General features: G+C 50.7%; 4 protein-coding genes across 4 annotated transcripts; 2 read left to right on the top strand and 2 right to left on the bottom strand.

The window, feature by feature from the left end:
- Window positions 1-274: 274 nt before the first annotated feature.
- Window positions 275-987, top strand: BU26DRAFT_560117 (uncharacterized protein; the record flags this gene model as incomplete). Its single annotated transcript, XM_033832767.1, has 2 exons — window positions 275-429; window positions 489-987. The coding sequence occupies 2 exons, from the start codon at window positions 275-277 to the stop codon at window positions 985-987; spliced, it is 654 nt and encodes a 217-aa protein (XP_033687765.1).
- A 1,464-nt stretch (window positions 988-2,451) lies between these two features.
- Window positions 2,452-8,282, top strand: BU26DRAFT_587427 (uncharacterized protein; the record flags this gene model as incomplete). Its single annotated transcript, XM_033834684.1, has 8 exons — window positions 2,452-2,769; window positions 3,211-3,324; window positions 3,355-3,459; window positions 3,859-4,473; window positions 4,537-5,810; window positions 5,860-7,039; window positions 7,223-8,093; window positions 8,278-8,282. 8 exons carry the CDS (start codon window positions 2,452-2,454, stop codon window positions 8,280-8,282), a joined length of 4,482 nt encoding a protein of 1,493 aa, XP_033687766.1.
- A 363-nt stretch (window positions 8,283-8,645) lies between these two features.
- BU26DRAFT_208761 (uncharacterized protein) lies at window positions 8,646-9,707 on the bottom strand. The gene is made up of 3 exons (XM_033820621.1): window positions 9,303-9,707; window positions 8,997-9,241; window positions 8,646-8,943 (listed from the first exon to the last, which is right to left on the bottom strand). The coding sequence occupies exons 1-3, from the start codon at window positions 9,512-9,514 to the stop codon at window positions 8,882-8,884; spliced, it is 519 nt and encodes a 172-aa protein (XP_033687767.1). The 5' UTR covers window positions 9,515-9,707; the 3' UTR covers window positions 8,646-8,881.
- Window positions 9,708-13,063: 3,356 nt separating this feature from the next.
- BU26DRAFT_528185 (cytochrome P450) lies at window positions 13,064-15,073 on the bottom strand (the record flags this gene model as incomplete). The annotated part of the gene is made up of 7 exons (XM_033830834.1): window positions 13,064-13,349; window positions 13,425-14,032; window positions 14,086-14,310; window positions 14,351-14,488; window positions 14,531-14,620; window position 14,667; window positions 14,805-15,073. 7 exons carry the CDS (start codon window positions 15,071-15,073, stop codon window positions 13,064-13,066), a joined length of 1,617 nt encoding a protein of 538 aa, XP_033687768.1.
- Window positions 15,074-15,704: the final 631 nt, after the last annotated feature.

The raw sequence follows: 15,704 nt of genomic DNA on the forward strand, positions 1-15,704 counted from the left end.
ACGATAGAGAGTGCAGAAAATGGGACAGTATAGCAGAGAGAAGATGAGAGGCGCTATGGATGTAGACAGCCCTGCTGAAATCCCTAAACCAATCAATCACAGACTCCCTCTATGCCTGAGCTCGGCAATTAGGTCGTTCATCTGGCCCCGCCGCCATGTCAGCGACACTCAGTAAGATCTTTCACCAATGCAACGTCGATTTAGAACCCGCAACCCGCACCTCATCCTCGTCTCCCACGCTCCCAGCCCTCCCAACTTCCTACCAAACCACACGATGACTGCGAAATACAACCCCGTTGAACGTCATTCCGAACGTGCTGCGTCAGACGCTACGATCACCACTGAGGAGATCCAGCCTCCACCAAATGCTGTCCGAAAACTTAGAAACGGCATGCTAGATCCTACGTCCCGCGGTCGATATAAAGAAATGTGAACAAAAATACCGGTAAAATGAGCAGTGGAGCAATGCTAACCTAGAACGCAAACAGCGCCGAGCGAAACGCGACAGAGTCGCCGTTCCTTCGCATGCCTCCCGAAATCCGGAACAGGATATACGCATATATCCTCGGCGGAAGGAGAATCGACCTGTACTCTACCGAGTTGGGCTTAGTGGAGTTGTACAAAGAGCACGACGGCTTCAAAATTGACAAGAGCAACCCGTTCCTGCTCCTGCGCGTCTGCCGGCAAGTCTATGCGGAAAGCTGCCTCCTTCCGTACTCGCTGAATACGTTCTTGTTCTACCCTTCAGAATGGGAGACCTGGCATATGCAGATCTTCCCTGCTCAGCGCGAAGCTATTCGCATGCTGGAGTTCTGCGGCTGCGAAGAATGTATGATTCAGGAGGCATATCACTTGAGCAATTTTCCGGCGGTGAGGGACATCTATCTCGACACAAATCTGAAGAAGCGGGAGAGGAAGACGTTTGAGGCTAAGATCAAGCTTGCGTGCCGCGGCAATGTCGAAGTCATCATCGAGCGGGAACCCTAGTCTGGAGTGGTAGACAAAGAGTACCTGCTCGACGAGTAAGTGGTTGTTGCCCCGCAGATTTTAACAGCACTAACTCAGCACAGCATCCACGCAAGCGATGAAAGCGATGAGACTCTCCCGAAGAAGCGCAAGAAGCGCTACTGCGGGATTCCACCTGCGCTCTTTTACTCTACCCCAGCATTCCTTAATAGTGAGAATGGAAACTGAGACGAGGGAAATACCCCTCTGCGGTCGTGAATCACTATCTAAGCTAGTCTACTTTTACCTAGAATCGGCACTGCTCTTCCTAGAGACCCCCAGTCCATTGTGTACTTCTACTCTGTCCGCATTACTCCCAGTCGAAGGAGCTTACGATTCCGTAATGGATGCATGGCGCGTGTATTGGCGAGGCAGTTTTCAGTTTCACCCATATCCACAACTTCCCACACCTTATGAGCATAATTCAGTTATCGAATGGCATTCTCTCTTCCTAGTTATATCACCATAATGAATTTCAACTTCCTCCTTTCCTTTCCGTGATAATCTTCATCCGTGAAAGGTGCCAGCAAACCGGAGCATTTCTAGAAATTCGCGAAGTACCGAGACAAATCATAGGGAGCCCCGCTGCTCCGATTGCCTGGCGAGATCCGAAATCAGATCTACACTTAGGCTATCGGTGGCCACATAATTTAGCAAAGATAGCTGCACGTCAGTCCGAACAATTCAAAATTCATCGTTCGCCATGCTGTTCCCGGAGGCAAACCCATCCAGCAGTGCCCCCCAGTATCCACACTCCTCAGCTTATCCGCCGCCTGCAAACAACTTCGATCAGAGACAGTCCTCACCTTGTACAAGGAGAGCATATTCTAAATACGGTGCATCGAGCATTTCAAATATATATATATATATATATATATTGACCAAAGGGCTTAAGGATGAGCAGAGGGATGCTATCACGACAGTTCATTGCTCTTGTATCCGGAGCAAAAGGATCCAATCCTTCTGCTCTCTCTAGTTATGACGCCTTATATATCCGCTAACATCTTGGATCGCCGTTGCCAACATTGGCGCCGTCAGATACGATCAATTGCTACCTCACGAGCGAAGTTATCTATCGTACCTAGGAAGCCTCCCTGGATTGAGAAATATCTTGGTCCGTGGTAGTGATGGATATGCAGACGAGAGGGAAGAAATCACGCGACGAGGGAGGGAGTGGACATTTCCCAGGTGTATTTTTAGTGAACGCAAAAATTGAGGGACATATACAGCAAATCCTAGGGTGGTACTAAAAGTTTGGGGTGAGTTTCGGACGTTCGCCTTCCGCAGCGACTGATAGGGCCCAAATAGGTGCGGCTTTTATATCTACTAGCGTCATTCAGCTGGTCAGAGGCTATGCAGATAGCTCGTTTTCGGTCGCGTTTCATTCATCCATGGCAATGACTTGCTCGTTCGCGGGTATAGCCTCCCTACCTTTCCCCTATACACATGACGACATACCCAGCTTCAAGTGAAATACAACTGCTTTTTCCCCTTTTACCTCATTTTCTCCTTTCACCCATAGCACACAGCCGTAACACCTGCCAGGCAAAGAAACCCTCGAGCTCTACTTTTAGGCCCTCCCCCGGCCAGTCTACACCGTCCCACCTTTCTGACACGCAAACACACCATCAACAGCAATCACAACCACCACGTCATGTCCCTCCACGGCTCGCAGGCGCCCGAAGATCGAATGGACCACCCCGCCCTAGAGTCGCACGAGCACATGACGCAAGACGCAAACCCTGTGCAGGCGATGTCGTCCATGTAAGTTGACGCCTTCTCAACATCTCCATTAGCGAGCCTCGAGCTAACCGACTACAGTACCGAGAGAAATCAGAAGGTGTCGCCATTACTCCGACTACCAGGCAAGATTCGAAATCATATATACGTTTACGCTATTAGTGGCAATGTAATCAAGCTTTCGTGATCAAAACGATACAGACGTAACCTTCTGATGATCAATGGTGCGCTAAAAGAGTGGTTCACGATTCGCCCCAACGTGTGCGAGAACCCTTCAGCCTCACCACGATTTATCGGGAAACCCGTTCAAAGACCGGCCTCCCGCTCTCCAGCGGGAATCTGACTCATCATGAATTACGGTGCAGAACAGAGCTTCCGCGAACGGGAACAACGTGTAATTGCTTTTATCTTTCGCGCAGCCTCACTTTGTTTGTGGAGCTCATGTTTCCCTCTCTGTTCCTCCAGATCCATACATTACGCCGAGGAACAGGGAATCTGCTACGTACCCCTGGAGTCCTCCAATATTTGGGCGTCAAACCAATCGATGCCATTGGGCCGGAGAAGCCGCCGCGTGAGACGGTACGGCACGGCTGATTTTCAGCCTCCTAGACCTGGCGGGATGCCTCGCGAGAACGGAGCTCTCGACGATTAAAATTCTCCCAGTTAAAGCCAGCACGCTCAAAATGGTCTTATTCGCGATACTGTCCCCCAAAGGTATATTCCCCGGAACTCAGAAAGTCAGCCCAGGGCGAAGACTACAGCGCTCCGGAGGGAGGGAAGTGTTCGAACAACTATCTTCACCGAATATGCTGTGGGACCAGGGCGCGCAAGCGGGACCTCCAAAGCACTGAGGCAGTGAATGGGCAGCTGTTTCCTTTTGCCCCGGTCCCTCTGCCCCAGTATCATTAGCCGCCCAGGGCGCTAAAGCCACCTGCCTCCCCCTTTCCGGTCACTCTCTGTGTCTTTCGGCTTTGCGGTTTCTCATCAACTCCGCCCCCCTGTACGCCTAACTTAAGCTCTACTCTGCCCTTCAAAGGCAATGCAGGGTAATATCTTGACTACAACTGAGTAGGTTTGCCTGGCTCATCCTGTCGAACTTGCTGACTAACACAGCATGTGCAAATGCCGAGCTTGAAAGAAGCGATAGAAGGCGCCATGCAAAATGGCTACAAAAGAGCCTACAGAGAGACTTCTTTCATATCAATTACAGCCCTCAATAAACTTTTCACACCCGACACCTTGCAACAAAACCTCCGAAAAGACTTCATCAAGCACCAGCTCCAGTCGGAGAGTCCAAAGCCCAATCCGCGAAAGCTAAAGCCTCGGAAGCTTGAAAAGTTCGCCAATACTGTCAAGGAGTCTGCACCAAAACTCTACGCCGTTCTCGTTCTGCTGGACCAGTCAGAGCGGATAATACCACTGCTTGGATGTAAGCCACCAATTACTGACGCGATATTCGACACCTTTGAGAGTAGTTTGGGGCCCTATTGCCATCAGACGTACCTCGGTCACTCCGACTACTTCCATGATATTGCAAAGCCTTTCTACGAGAAACAGTGGTGTATCCCACCCATTCTTGACGACAAAAGGCATCAATCGTTCCCCAGCCCACACTTCCGATTTCCATTCACCTGCGAGCCACAGCCTTATCCTGAACAAGGCAGCTGGGGTGTTGTCTCCAAAGTCACGATTGCACCAGGTCACCTCAAAGCGACGTACTCAGTGCCTGTAAGTTGGTTACACTTCTTATTCCAAGCCTGACTTTGTTTCAAAGTTAACCTAATGTCGTAGGGAAATGCAGTTGCTTATAAATTCGTCAAGAAGACAGAGCACATCGGCTGGGAATCTTTGTTGCGAGAGGTCGACACGCTCCGTGAACGCAGGCATAAAAACATCATTCCTTTGCTGGCCAGCTTCTCGGCAGGTCGCGAAGAGCCGGTGACTGCAAACGATCCCCAGGAATGCCTACATATGCTTTTCCCACGCGCCGAGGGTGGGGACATGAAAGCATGGCTGGACTTGCAAACTACACCAGTTGAACTAATCGCAGACGACGAGCGACACGCATATGTTTACCGAACCATTCGAGATATCGTGTCAGGAGTGAGATTCATTCATCGAGAGGTCGATGCATTCAGACCTATGTTTCATCACGATCTAAAGCCAAGCAACATTCTTCTTTTCTTCGAGATGGATCCCTCCGCAAACGTCGCACCGGTATGGAAAATATCCGATTTCGGCAATGCTAAACTGAAGGATATCCGAATCGATCAGGGCACGGGAACCGTCCGAACAGACGAAAACAAGTTCGGCACATACATTTACCGGCCGCCGGAATACTTCAACAACCCGAGCGCAAAGCACGGACGCCCATTCGATGTCTACTCCCTTGGATGCGTTCTACTCGAACTTGCAACTGTCCTCCAATATGGATGGTCTTCTGATGGACTGCCCAAATTCATCACACTACGGCGAGAGAATACAGAGCACGTCTATACTGGACCTGAAAAGCCGAAACCCGACCTTTCATTTCACAACAGCCCAAATGTCACCGAAGCATGGATTGAAGGTCTCAGAGGCCGTGGGACCAGGACCCTCTGCGAGCTTCTAGATCTGATAACTTTAATGCTTCAGAGCGATGCGGGTCAACGAATATTCATCTGGGAAGTTGAAATGGAGTTATACGACCTCATGAACCCACATGCAAAATGGTCGGAACGCGAAGCAAGGCTCAAGGACGTTGTGCAATATTCCAGGACGCCTTTGACTCAGTTACACAACCAACACAATCCTCTGCAAAGAGCCATCGAGAGGAACAAACCGGGCTGGTGGGAGGCCGTTCTGGGGAATTACAAGTGGTCCTACAGTCCGCCAGCGATGACAGATCAGTTGCGTCGGACAGTGTCACGGGTGAACGTGCATTACTCAACCTTGGCAGCCTTCCCCTCTTTGAGAGAGTTCAAAAGTCCTAGCGAGCTCATTGGCCGTCACGAAACACATGAGAAGATCGAAGAAACCTTCAAAAAATCGAACTGTGTTGGACTATATGGTATAAGCGGGATAGGGTAGGTGTTGAAAGAGATCTAAAGGCGGAAGCTTTCTAAAAAGCTACAGGAAATCCCATTTAGCGTATCACTTCATTGCACGCTTCAAAACTACCTCCAAGCTTCACGAAAGAAAGCACACCTTTTGGGTGAACGCATCCAGTCCGACCAACTTCACGGAATCCATGCAAAAGATTGCCAGTGAAGCGAACATCAATGTCTCAGGTACCGTTGAATTCCTCGCCCCGCTGAAAGAGTGGTTAGCCAACGAACAAAACGGGCCATGGATTATGGTCATCGATGGACTCGACAATGCTAGCCTTGCCGAAGAAGTGGGGATGATCTTACCCGAGGATTGTGGTCAATTGCTGGTTACGACTAAGACCCGAGACGTACTCACGTCACATTTCCCTGGCCTCCAACGAGATTCTTGCATTCACGTTCGAGACTTGGAAGGCCAGAACCTTCAGAAGATCTTCAGAGCCTACGCATGGGATGCGACCATTAAGGAGAATAGCCCGGAGCTGGCCCGTCTCGTGAAATTCCTCAAGTTGCCGGCTCTCGTGAAGTTCGCTGCAGAGTTCGTCACGGAAACGGGGCAACCGTTGGGGGCATTGTATGACAATCTACAACCTGGCAAAAGCAAGCGCATTCGCGACCGTATATACCGCTTCTTTGACCAAGCTCTGAAGCCCTTTTATTCATGTCGGTCGGAACTATCACATGAAACTCTCAGGCTTCTTGGAGAGTTATCATGCTTGAACAATGAAGGATTCGGAGTGGATCTCATTGAGAAAGGGTATCCAGATTCAGGCCGCCTATGGGAGATGCTGGGAAAATTGCAAAGCTTTTCATTCATTGCCAAAGACGAACAAAACCAATCGATCGATCAACAACCGGTCGTCTTCTTCATGAACACTTTCGCACAGCGAGCTGTGCGCGAGGTGATGGAGAAACGTATGGGGCTTGGATTCATTATGCAGCTCCACGGGACTGCCCTGTCCATGCTTTTCACGCTTTACGACAAAAGAAGACAAGAGATGGACGAGAGCGAGGCGAGAAGGGTCAGAAGATGCTCGTATCTCTGGAAACTACCGCTCATGCCGCATTTTGAGCGGTTCTTACAGTTTTCGAGAGATCATGGAGCTGAGGATCACAAGTTCAAGGAGGTCGCTTTCGAAGACCAGGCAGTGAAATCTGTCATGACGTTCGCTCAGGTTTACTTGGACGAAGGACGCTATGACGATGCGGTGTGCGTCTTGAGGCTCACCAAAAAGCTCTACAGAGGCACGAAGAATCGATGCAACCTCTATTTTCTTCTTCTACAGGCTTTGAACCTGCGGCTCGGCGCATGCGATGACGAGCGACTTGTGCGCTGGAGGGACGACCTTGTTAAAGAGTTATCTGAAGAAGGCTGGCTGACTATGGAACAGGCGTGGCGCGTACAGCTAGAGCTAGCAAGGTCAGACACCAGGTCAAGAAAGCCAGACGAAGCGTTCGGAAGGCTAAAGAATTGTTCGCGAGACATGCAATTGATCATCAAAAACGGCCGTCTGGACAGTTGGGTCAAGCAACGGGGAAAATTAGACAGAAAAGAGAAGGAGCTGGTGATTCTTCAACGCATTGAGGAAGGCAGAGCATACCTGTCCCGCGCTAAGGTTGCTAAGTCTAGAACGAAGTGCACAAATCGTCGAATGCTTCCGTTTATGTCCGTGTGGATTCCATTTTCTGGGCACGGTTGCGCAGACGACAAGGACCTCCGGAGAGCTAAAATTGCCTTTGACGAGTCGAAAGCAGCAATCGTGGAATGGTTTCCCGATACCGAACAGGAGTGGTTGATGGAGATAGACGAGAACACTGCCGATGTGCTGTACGAAATGGGCACATCCAAGGACCTACAAGAAGCAGAAGAGCTCCTAAAGAAACGCATTGACTGGCTCGAGTCTCACTGTAAGGATAGGAGCCGTCCGCACGCTTGGAAAGGGTGGTGTGACGTCAAATGCAAGCTCGCCCGCGTTTGGTCGAAGAGGGGGGTGGAAAAGGGCGAGGAACATCTTCGGAAAGAAGCGATCAATACCTTGGAGGAGATGCTGGCAAAGTACGAAAAGTTGTTTGGGAAAGGGGATCTCCATACGCAGAGGTGTGCACGTTGGCTTGGAGTTGCGCTGAAGGCCGATGGCAAGTATGCCAAGATGGAAGATTTGGAAAAGAGAATGAGTCAACGAGGCACAAAGCGACGCCGTCGGTCGCCTCCGCGAAAGCAGGCCCATTCAAAGCCGACACGTGCCGGGTGCAAAATGTTAGGTGTTGGGGTCAGATGTTTCGTCTGCATGATAATTCTTGCATTGGTGTTTTGGCGATATGAGTGCATTACACTATTGGCACTACGGTAGAATCGGAATAGTGCTGTGCTTGTTGCTTAGGCTGTGGAGTCTTTCCGGAGTTTCCCATCTGGGATCTAGTCGGCTACTATTACTTAAATTTCTAGTATAATTCCTTTCTTATTCATAAATCATGCTCGATTCGCCAATAAGCATTGAGCGCTGAAAGGCGTCGCACTTGTGGCATGCTATTATCATACACCAAAAGGACCTAGGATAACTGTGGGTGGGTATATCCATCCACAAATGGATAAATCATCCAGTGGTTCAAACTTATGTCATTCTAATAATAAGAAATAAGAAAGCAAGAACCTCAGGGCCAATCCCATGCAAAATAATGCTGCTTGGAGAGATGCCTTCATCTAACCCAGGAAGAAAGAAACATGCATAGCTTTAGGGTATTAACGCCGAGCACTCAGCTTCTAGGAAAGAGCCACAAGATTCCAATCAAGCCTCCATCTGTATGGGTATGTCCAGACTACCGCCTTGCTTTTGGGTCGTGCCGGTGATACCTGTAAACTCCTCCAAGACAGCCTCAGCAGACTGGTAGTAGAGATCGAACGCCCCCCAAACCCGAATATGTATAGTTTGTAGTTGGAATAACCAATGACAGGACGTCGGCATCGCGGCAGCTAGTGGGGTGGATGTGGCGTATGCGGTGAATGGTAGGACGCGGCGTATGCGGTGAGTGGTAGGAAGCGAGTCTTGCGCCTAGCGGAACAACTTGGCGAACCATGAGTATGGAGGAAGGATGGGGCATTCGTCGCTGGAGTCTACAGTTCCAAATTAGCCCCCGAGTTCCCGCGTTGGGTAGAGCAGAGCGAACTTGAGATGACCGTCGACAATGAGCCTGAGCCTATCGACGTTCGTGGATGATAGGCAGACACATCACTCGAAGAGGTTGAAGCCGCAGAGTGTCTATAGCCTATGCTGATTTCTTCGTAGGGAAAGCTAAAAGTTTTACTGCGTGGAGTAGAGCCAATGGGCTGTTGCGACTCCGGACGTTGTGAACTGAAGCAGCTCGAACAAGGGGTCGATCCGCGCTGTAAGGCCTTTGTGTTTGCTTCTTCCCTAACCTGCAATCAGACCCTAGGTTTCTTATGGACGCCACGCTGGTTAAGGCATTTCTTACTTAACCGCTCCCATCACCTTGCTGTGTAGTTCGGCGTTCATCCCGACAAGAGCTGCAAGGCCCAGAGCGTCTAAAGCGGAGGCGTAGAAAGCGCATCGGACAGGGGAAGGTCGTACCTTCTCGGTACACTTGACATGGTCTTTGAGTTGCTGATAAAAGGCGCGGTCGAGATCTGTGTGTGCTGGCATAGTGGGCTGCGTTGACGCATCCATGAAGGAGCCGAGGAAGTGGGCAGGTGAAGCACGGAAGCGGCGTGGCTCGAAACCGGTCCTCAGGAGATATAGGCGGGGAGGGAGGGGAGCTAAGTTTCAGGGGGCAAGAGTGCAGATAAAATAAGCCACTGACCTATGAAATCATATGCAGCGCGCCCAAAAAGGATAGCCGAAGGTAGAAGTTCAGTTGAAGCTATTGCTTTATTTCGTGATATTCCCCGTTTGCCATTTTTATATGACTCTGGAGACAGGCTCAGCTTTGTCTACAGGTTGAGAGTTTATCACTTCCTCTTCGGTATCATGCTTGCTTGCATCTTGTCGCAAATAATCCCTCACGGCCACAAGCCTGGGTACATCAACACGCGACCAGGCGTTTGCATGCAGACGAACAGAATGTAAGGTACCGTTTCATCCGGCCCGAGCGTAGCTACTTCCGAACCACAGGAACTCCGCCTACGAAACGTTCAGAAAGCGAAGGCTGGAAGCACGGTGTCAGCAGACCACGCACAGGCTTCCGCAACATCTCCACATTGCCAATCAACCCAGATTCCACCAAATACAGGAGAAGCCACACGCGTCCACGGGAGGCAGAAACACTACAGACAGTGACTCATCTATTAAGACCGCATACGGATATCGTCGACCGCGTAAGGCTCCACCGTCTGCGCTGACAGAAGCTGGGCATTGTAGTGCTGTTCGCTCGACCCCTGGGTTCCAGTAATGGTCCCTTCTCTCCATTTTCCTGTGCTCAGACTCAGTGCTAACACGTTTACTCAGCGCAGTCAAGACGCACCAGAGGTATACACCCATACTGCACTGCCCTGTTCGTATTTCTTGCCTTGGGGTTCGTAGGCGCCGGCTGGGGGGTCTGGGACGGGCATCTTGGATGAGGCACCGATAATCTTCAGCCTTGCTCAGCCTCATGGCATTACGACACACCTGCCTGACTCACCTGGGCGGCTTTTCGTTCTTGTGCAAGGAAGTAGTGGGCTATGTTGCAGAGGACTGCAAACGCGACACTGCCTTCTTAAGCTAGAGGAGCGATGCCTTCAGGCGCCGGACACCGGCCTGCTGTTATGCCAGGCTGGTTCAGCTTGCTCAGCCCCTCTGACATGCGGGACATGCCGTGCAACCAGCCATGTTCGGCGGTTCCGCGGCAGACAAGTCGCAGTGGGCCGGGCGGCTGGAGGTGGCAGATTGTTTGGCCACAGCCGCTTGCGGTTTGCCGGGGCTCTCCCGCCCTTTCGAGGCAGGAGCTGAATAACGACTGCAAGTCGAGCCTTTCACATAATCTTGTCGAGGACTCGATCCCATATAGCCTCCCTATGCCATCATCATCGCGGAGCACCATCGAAGCCGGATCATGGACCCTATATCTTTCTCAGCCAGCATCCTGACATTACTTGGTGCAGCTGGCGGCTCCTGCAATTTCATCTATAGATTTATTCTCGATATATCGGACGCGCCCGCCGACATACACTCACATAGCGTCAAATTACGATGCTTGCATCATACGATCTCGAACCTGATCCGGGTGTACGAGCACACCGATCTGCCACTAGATTTACACATGGACCCTATGTTGCGAGTACACATCGTAGACTTCGTGGACGAAATCGGGAAGATCAAGGCGAAGATTGAGAGCAAAGGGCGTATGCTTGAGAAGGGCCGAACACATCATATTTGGGCGAGGCTGAAGTGGCTGTCGTCGGACCGGCAATTACACAAGTTTTACGACTCACTGGATCATTGGAATACGATTTTCTCCCAAGCGGTCTCTGTGACCAAACTGTGCGTCAACCCATACTTCTTTGCTCTCAGGCCTCAACCTTCCTGTCGTAGCTAATCGAAATGTTGCAAATACACTATCATTAAAACCCATATCAAATAATACTAATAATGCCTCAAGCGAGCTTTCACTTCGAATCCTTACGCAAACCATACCATCCGCAAATCCACCGCAAGTATACGCCGAGTACGCTGCACCTGCGCTCCGAGACCAAGATTGCTTGTTTCATGATAATAAGCAAGCCCTTATCCCACCTAGAAGTCACTATACTTCTCCTCCGAATTCCGTTCCCGCACGTCTCGCACAATGGCTGGCAAGGGCATCCGAGCCCGTAAACATCAAGGTTGAACACTGGGGCGAGTATTGGGGAGCTTCATGCTCCGCTCACGTTTCGCTCGGCGCGATAGTTGCAAGGGTTTGGACTGAGGACTACCGAGAGAGATACCGTATCCTTCCAGCAACAGAGGGATACTGCCTATCGTTCTCCGTCCAATCAAAAAGGATATTGCGTGGTAGAGCGACAGTAACGGTGTTCCTGGTGTACCGATTTCCTCGTTTGGACTTGAGGTTCAATCTAGACGCAGCAGGGTACCTGCCAGTGGGTTGTCCAGCTTATATTGCTTGTGAAACTGGGGATTGGAAGCAACTGAGACAATTACTCAGTGAAAATAAGGCACGTATAACGGATCGGACAGGGTCCGGCGAGACGTTTCTGCATGTTAGTCATCCCGTCTTAGGTGTTATTCGGAAGTATTTGAAAGTGAACTCACCTGTTCAACAGATTGCTACGCGCTCAAACAACCTCGAAATCGTCTTAGCACTGCTCCAAGAAGGGGCGGATCCGAATACATCCAATGACTTTGGCCAAACTTCCCTCCACGTTGCCGTCTATACCCCTGGCGCGTATCCAATTGCGCATCAACTCCTTAACAATGGTGCCGATCTGACCCATCAAAACCTAAACGGGCAAACGCCGCTCCACACCTTCTTCAACACTACCTCAGCGCAACTTATACGTCACCATCAAGACGATGTTGACACGACACTCCAGGACTATCGGGGCATGAATATAACACACTACATCTCATGGAGTAAGAGTTCTAGAGTGGAAGATGTACTGCCCTGTATCAAAGCCTCGACCGCACCCCTCGACGCTAAAGATGAGACGGGGAGAACAGCTCTCCATCTCGCTCTCCAAAGAGGAAATACTGAGCTAATACGGTACTTTCTCGAACATGCTGCTCCTAGTCAGCAACCAGACCATCACGGTCGAACATTGCTCTACTACGCTGTTGAGAGTCGAAGAACGGAAGCTATCGATATATTGCTGGAAAGAGGATATGCCGATGTTCACGCGATGGACTTTAAGGGCCGAACCGTGTTACATCATGCTGCAGCAAAGAAGAATTTTGCCGCGGTGAAAAAGCTAGTTGATGCTGGTGCTTCTTTAGAACTCCCAGCTTCAGATGAGATCCCGCAAGTGCTGGGGGTCACTACAAAAAAGGAATCTCGCGGCAGCTGTTGCGAAAAGGTGAATGCGGACTTCTGTTCAAAGTCGCGCCGATACGTACTTGTTTCCGCATTCATCTTCCTATTTTACCTCGGATGGTACGGAACGTTAGGGGTGAGAAGCATATCTGTGGCTATGGTAAATTAGCTATCCTATACATCGAAAGTTCTTAGTCACCGACCCATAACTCACAACCCTTCCATCTTTCCCAACCCTCTCTTTCTCCTTCCCCATGCTCAACCCTCTCCAACTACTCCTCTGCATCATCAAACGTGATCTCACACCGATGACTCTTCGGCGCAATCAAAAAGAAATTCTCAAACGCCATACTCTCCGGCGTCGTACTCCTCGCCAACTGTACGCCCTTGCACTCGCGGAAGAAGAAAGCGACCGCATACCGCAACTCCATGGGCGCAAGTTGAATGCCCACGCAGGAGCGCGCACCAACGCCAAACGGATGGAATGCGGTTTTCGCGTCGGCGGAAGAGGCTTCGGCGGGGGATTCTTTAGTGCCGATCCAGCGGGAGGGGTTGAAGCTAGGAGAAGTCTGTAAGCGTACTGAAGTACATGGTGGGTTTCAACGGACGATGGGAAGACCGGATTGGACTTACGTGAGCGGATCGCTCCATATCGAGGGGTCACGGTGGAAGGTATATGCTTGCGTGCTGACGGTGGTGCCCTCTGGGACGAACTTGCCGCCAAGTGTGCTGCCACCGGGAGGGACAACGCGAGGAAGACTGCTCGGAGCGACGCCGTGAAGACGATGAATCTCTTCGATAACGGCGTTCAGCAATAGAAGGTTGATGAGATCGTTTTCCGTAAAGTTATCCTTCAAGCCCGCAGATTCGGCTTCAAGAGCTGCTTGGAGTTCGAGTCGTTGAAGGACTGCCCATGTAAGGTACGTCAAGGTGACACCTGTTGTGTCCGTCCCAGCGATGATCACATTCATGGCTTCGATCCTGACGTCCATGTCGTCAATATGTCCGTCGCCCTCCTTTTCGCAGTCCTCAATGACCTTGGCGAAAATGTTGTTCTCACCGCTGCGAGACCTTGCCATCTGCACGGCGCGACCAGCTCCCTTGAGTATGTAGTTGTTGGCGTTGAACATCTCCTGCACAGCAGGGATTGGGACGAAACGCAAGAGGCGAAGCAGTGGCATCTCTACCATGATACCAGCGCCCATAGTCAGCTTCTTAAGGACCCGGATGAATTGATTTGCCTGTATTCAAACGTGAGCGGATAATCTTAACAAATATGTGTAGTGTAGCATACTTGACCAGTCTCCAGCATGCCAAAAGACTCGCCAAACGCAAGGTGAGCGCTGACATCCGAAGCAAGCAGCATCCACCAGTTGTACACATCTGCCGTATTCCGCATCGCATCCTTCTTGATCTTGGAGACGCAGAGAAGCGCCTTCTCGCGGACAATGGACTCCCAGTTATTAACGAGGTACGTGCGGCTGAAGGAGCCGGAGAGCAGCTTTCTTCGAGGATCATGCTCGAGGACCATGCTCTTTAGGGTCGATCATGGTGAAGACACCCGCTTTTGGGAAATTGGCCAAACGCTGATACCACGTGCTCTTGAGATACTTGGTGCCAATTCTGTGAATCTCCTTGAACGCACTGAGGTCTGATACTCCGACTTCGTAGGGAGAGAGGCGGACAATGGGTCCGTACTTGTGGAGCGAGTCAATGTAGAAGATGCGTTAACCGGTGACGACTGCGCGCTTCAGACGAAGATGGGTGAACCTCGTGTACCATGGACCGGGAATGTGCCGTGTTGAGCAGGTGAGTCCAACGTAAAGGAACTGTGACGTTCAGCTTTTATGGCATGAGATGGTAGACGGAGCTTACTCTGCAAATAGTGAGTCCTATGATAAGAAAAGGTAGAAACACATATCTGCTCTGCCCCAAAGATACGAGGTTTGTAGCTTGTGAAGACACGACTATTTCGAGCTCAGCCTTCGTGTGCAGTAGATCGCTAAGACTGACAGTCGTCCAACATAACCTGAGAGTGGAGGATTTAAACCCTCATCTAAACAAATCTCGGCAATGTCTCTACTAATGGTTACGCCGGGGAGCCGGGATGACAGCTTGTCAACCAAATTTTCTATCAGGGCCGCCGTGGAACCACCACTACGATAATGCGGGACACTTCTGCAAGAGGCTGCGCACGAGGATATGACCCGCATCAGAGGCCCATGATCCCGATCACAGTCGATCAAAGCTTGGAAATGCTTCATCCCGTAACCGTTAAGCATGACAATCACGGGGGCCCAAGCAAACCAAATGACGAGGACGTACCATGGGCCGCGCTTCCGGCGACGGCAAAGGCCATGGAAATCGCAGGGAGGTTGTTGCGATCCTGTAGGATGCTATCATCTCGTCATTGGTCAGTACAGTAGTACACCCTACATCCGAGCTTGACGGAGCTTGGTTCACAAGCCTGATCGGAGCTTTAATATCGGTCGCCTGCCCTATATCAGTTGATCGACAAAGCGCGAAGGGGTCGCTCAGAAGTTGTGGGGAAGATAGCGGCATGCGGGGATCTAGCGCATGTGGTGAACAGTTATCGAAGACTCTATCTGCTAACCTTGAAACAAATAACGCCTTGGACGTATAGACCAGTCCAAAAAATAGCGGGAAGAGGTACAGACTGGCTGAAGCATGTCGGTCAGGTGAACTTGGTTCGACATCGACCGGTACCACCAGAAGAGGTCGATTGCGTCATTGACTTCCGGACCCGCAGGTGTCGACGTTGCTGCTAATTGAAGACATTAAGCGCTACTGAATGCAACGATAGTCAAGAGAGTTGGTGGAGGTATACTGGAGTGATCATGAGCAACGTAGAGAGCTTTCCAGTGCAGCACCGCTATAAACCGACCAATGCCC

Source organism: Trematosphaeria pertusa (assembly GCF_010094035.1).
Source record: "Trematosphaeria pertusa strain CBS 122368 unplaced genomic scaffold BU26scaffold_3, whole genome shotgun sequence".
Taxonomy (NCBI): Eukaryota; Fungi; Ascomycota; class Dothideomycetes; order Pleosporales; family Trematosphaeriaceae; genus Trematosphaeria; species Trematosphaeria pertusa.

What these genes read in the sequence shown, in the direction of transcription:
- BU26DRAFT_208761 (XM_033820621.1), bottom strand. Translation starts at nt 9,514, where the DNA reads ATGGATGCGTCAACGCAGCCCACTATGCCAGCACACACAGATCTCGAC. An exon ending in AAGGTGATGGGAGCGGTTAA is followed by an intron (nt 9,242 to 9,302) that starts GTAAGAAATGCC and finishes ATTGCAGGTTAG; the next exon opens with GGAAGAAGCAAACACAAAGG. An exon ending in ATTGTCGACGGTCATCTCAA is followed by an intron (nt 8,944 to 8,996) that starts GTTCGCTCTGCT and finishes TTGGAACTGTAG; the next exon opens with ACTCCAGCGACGAATGCCCC.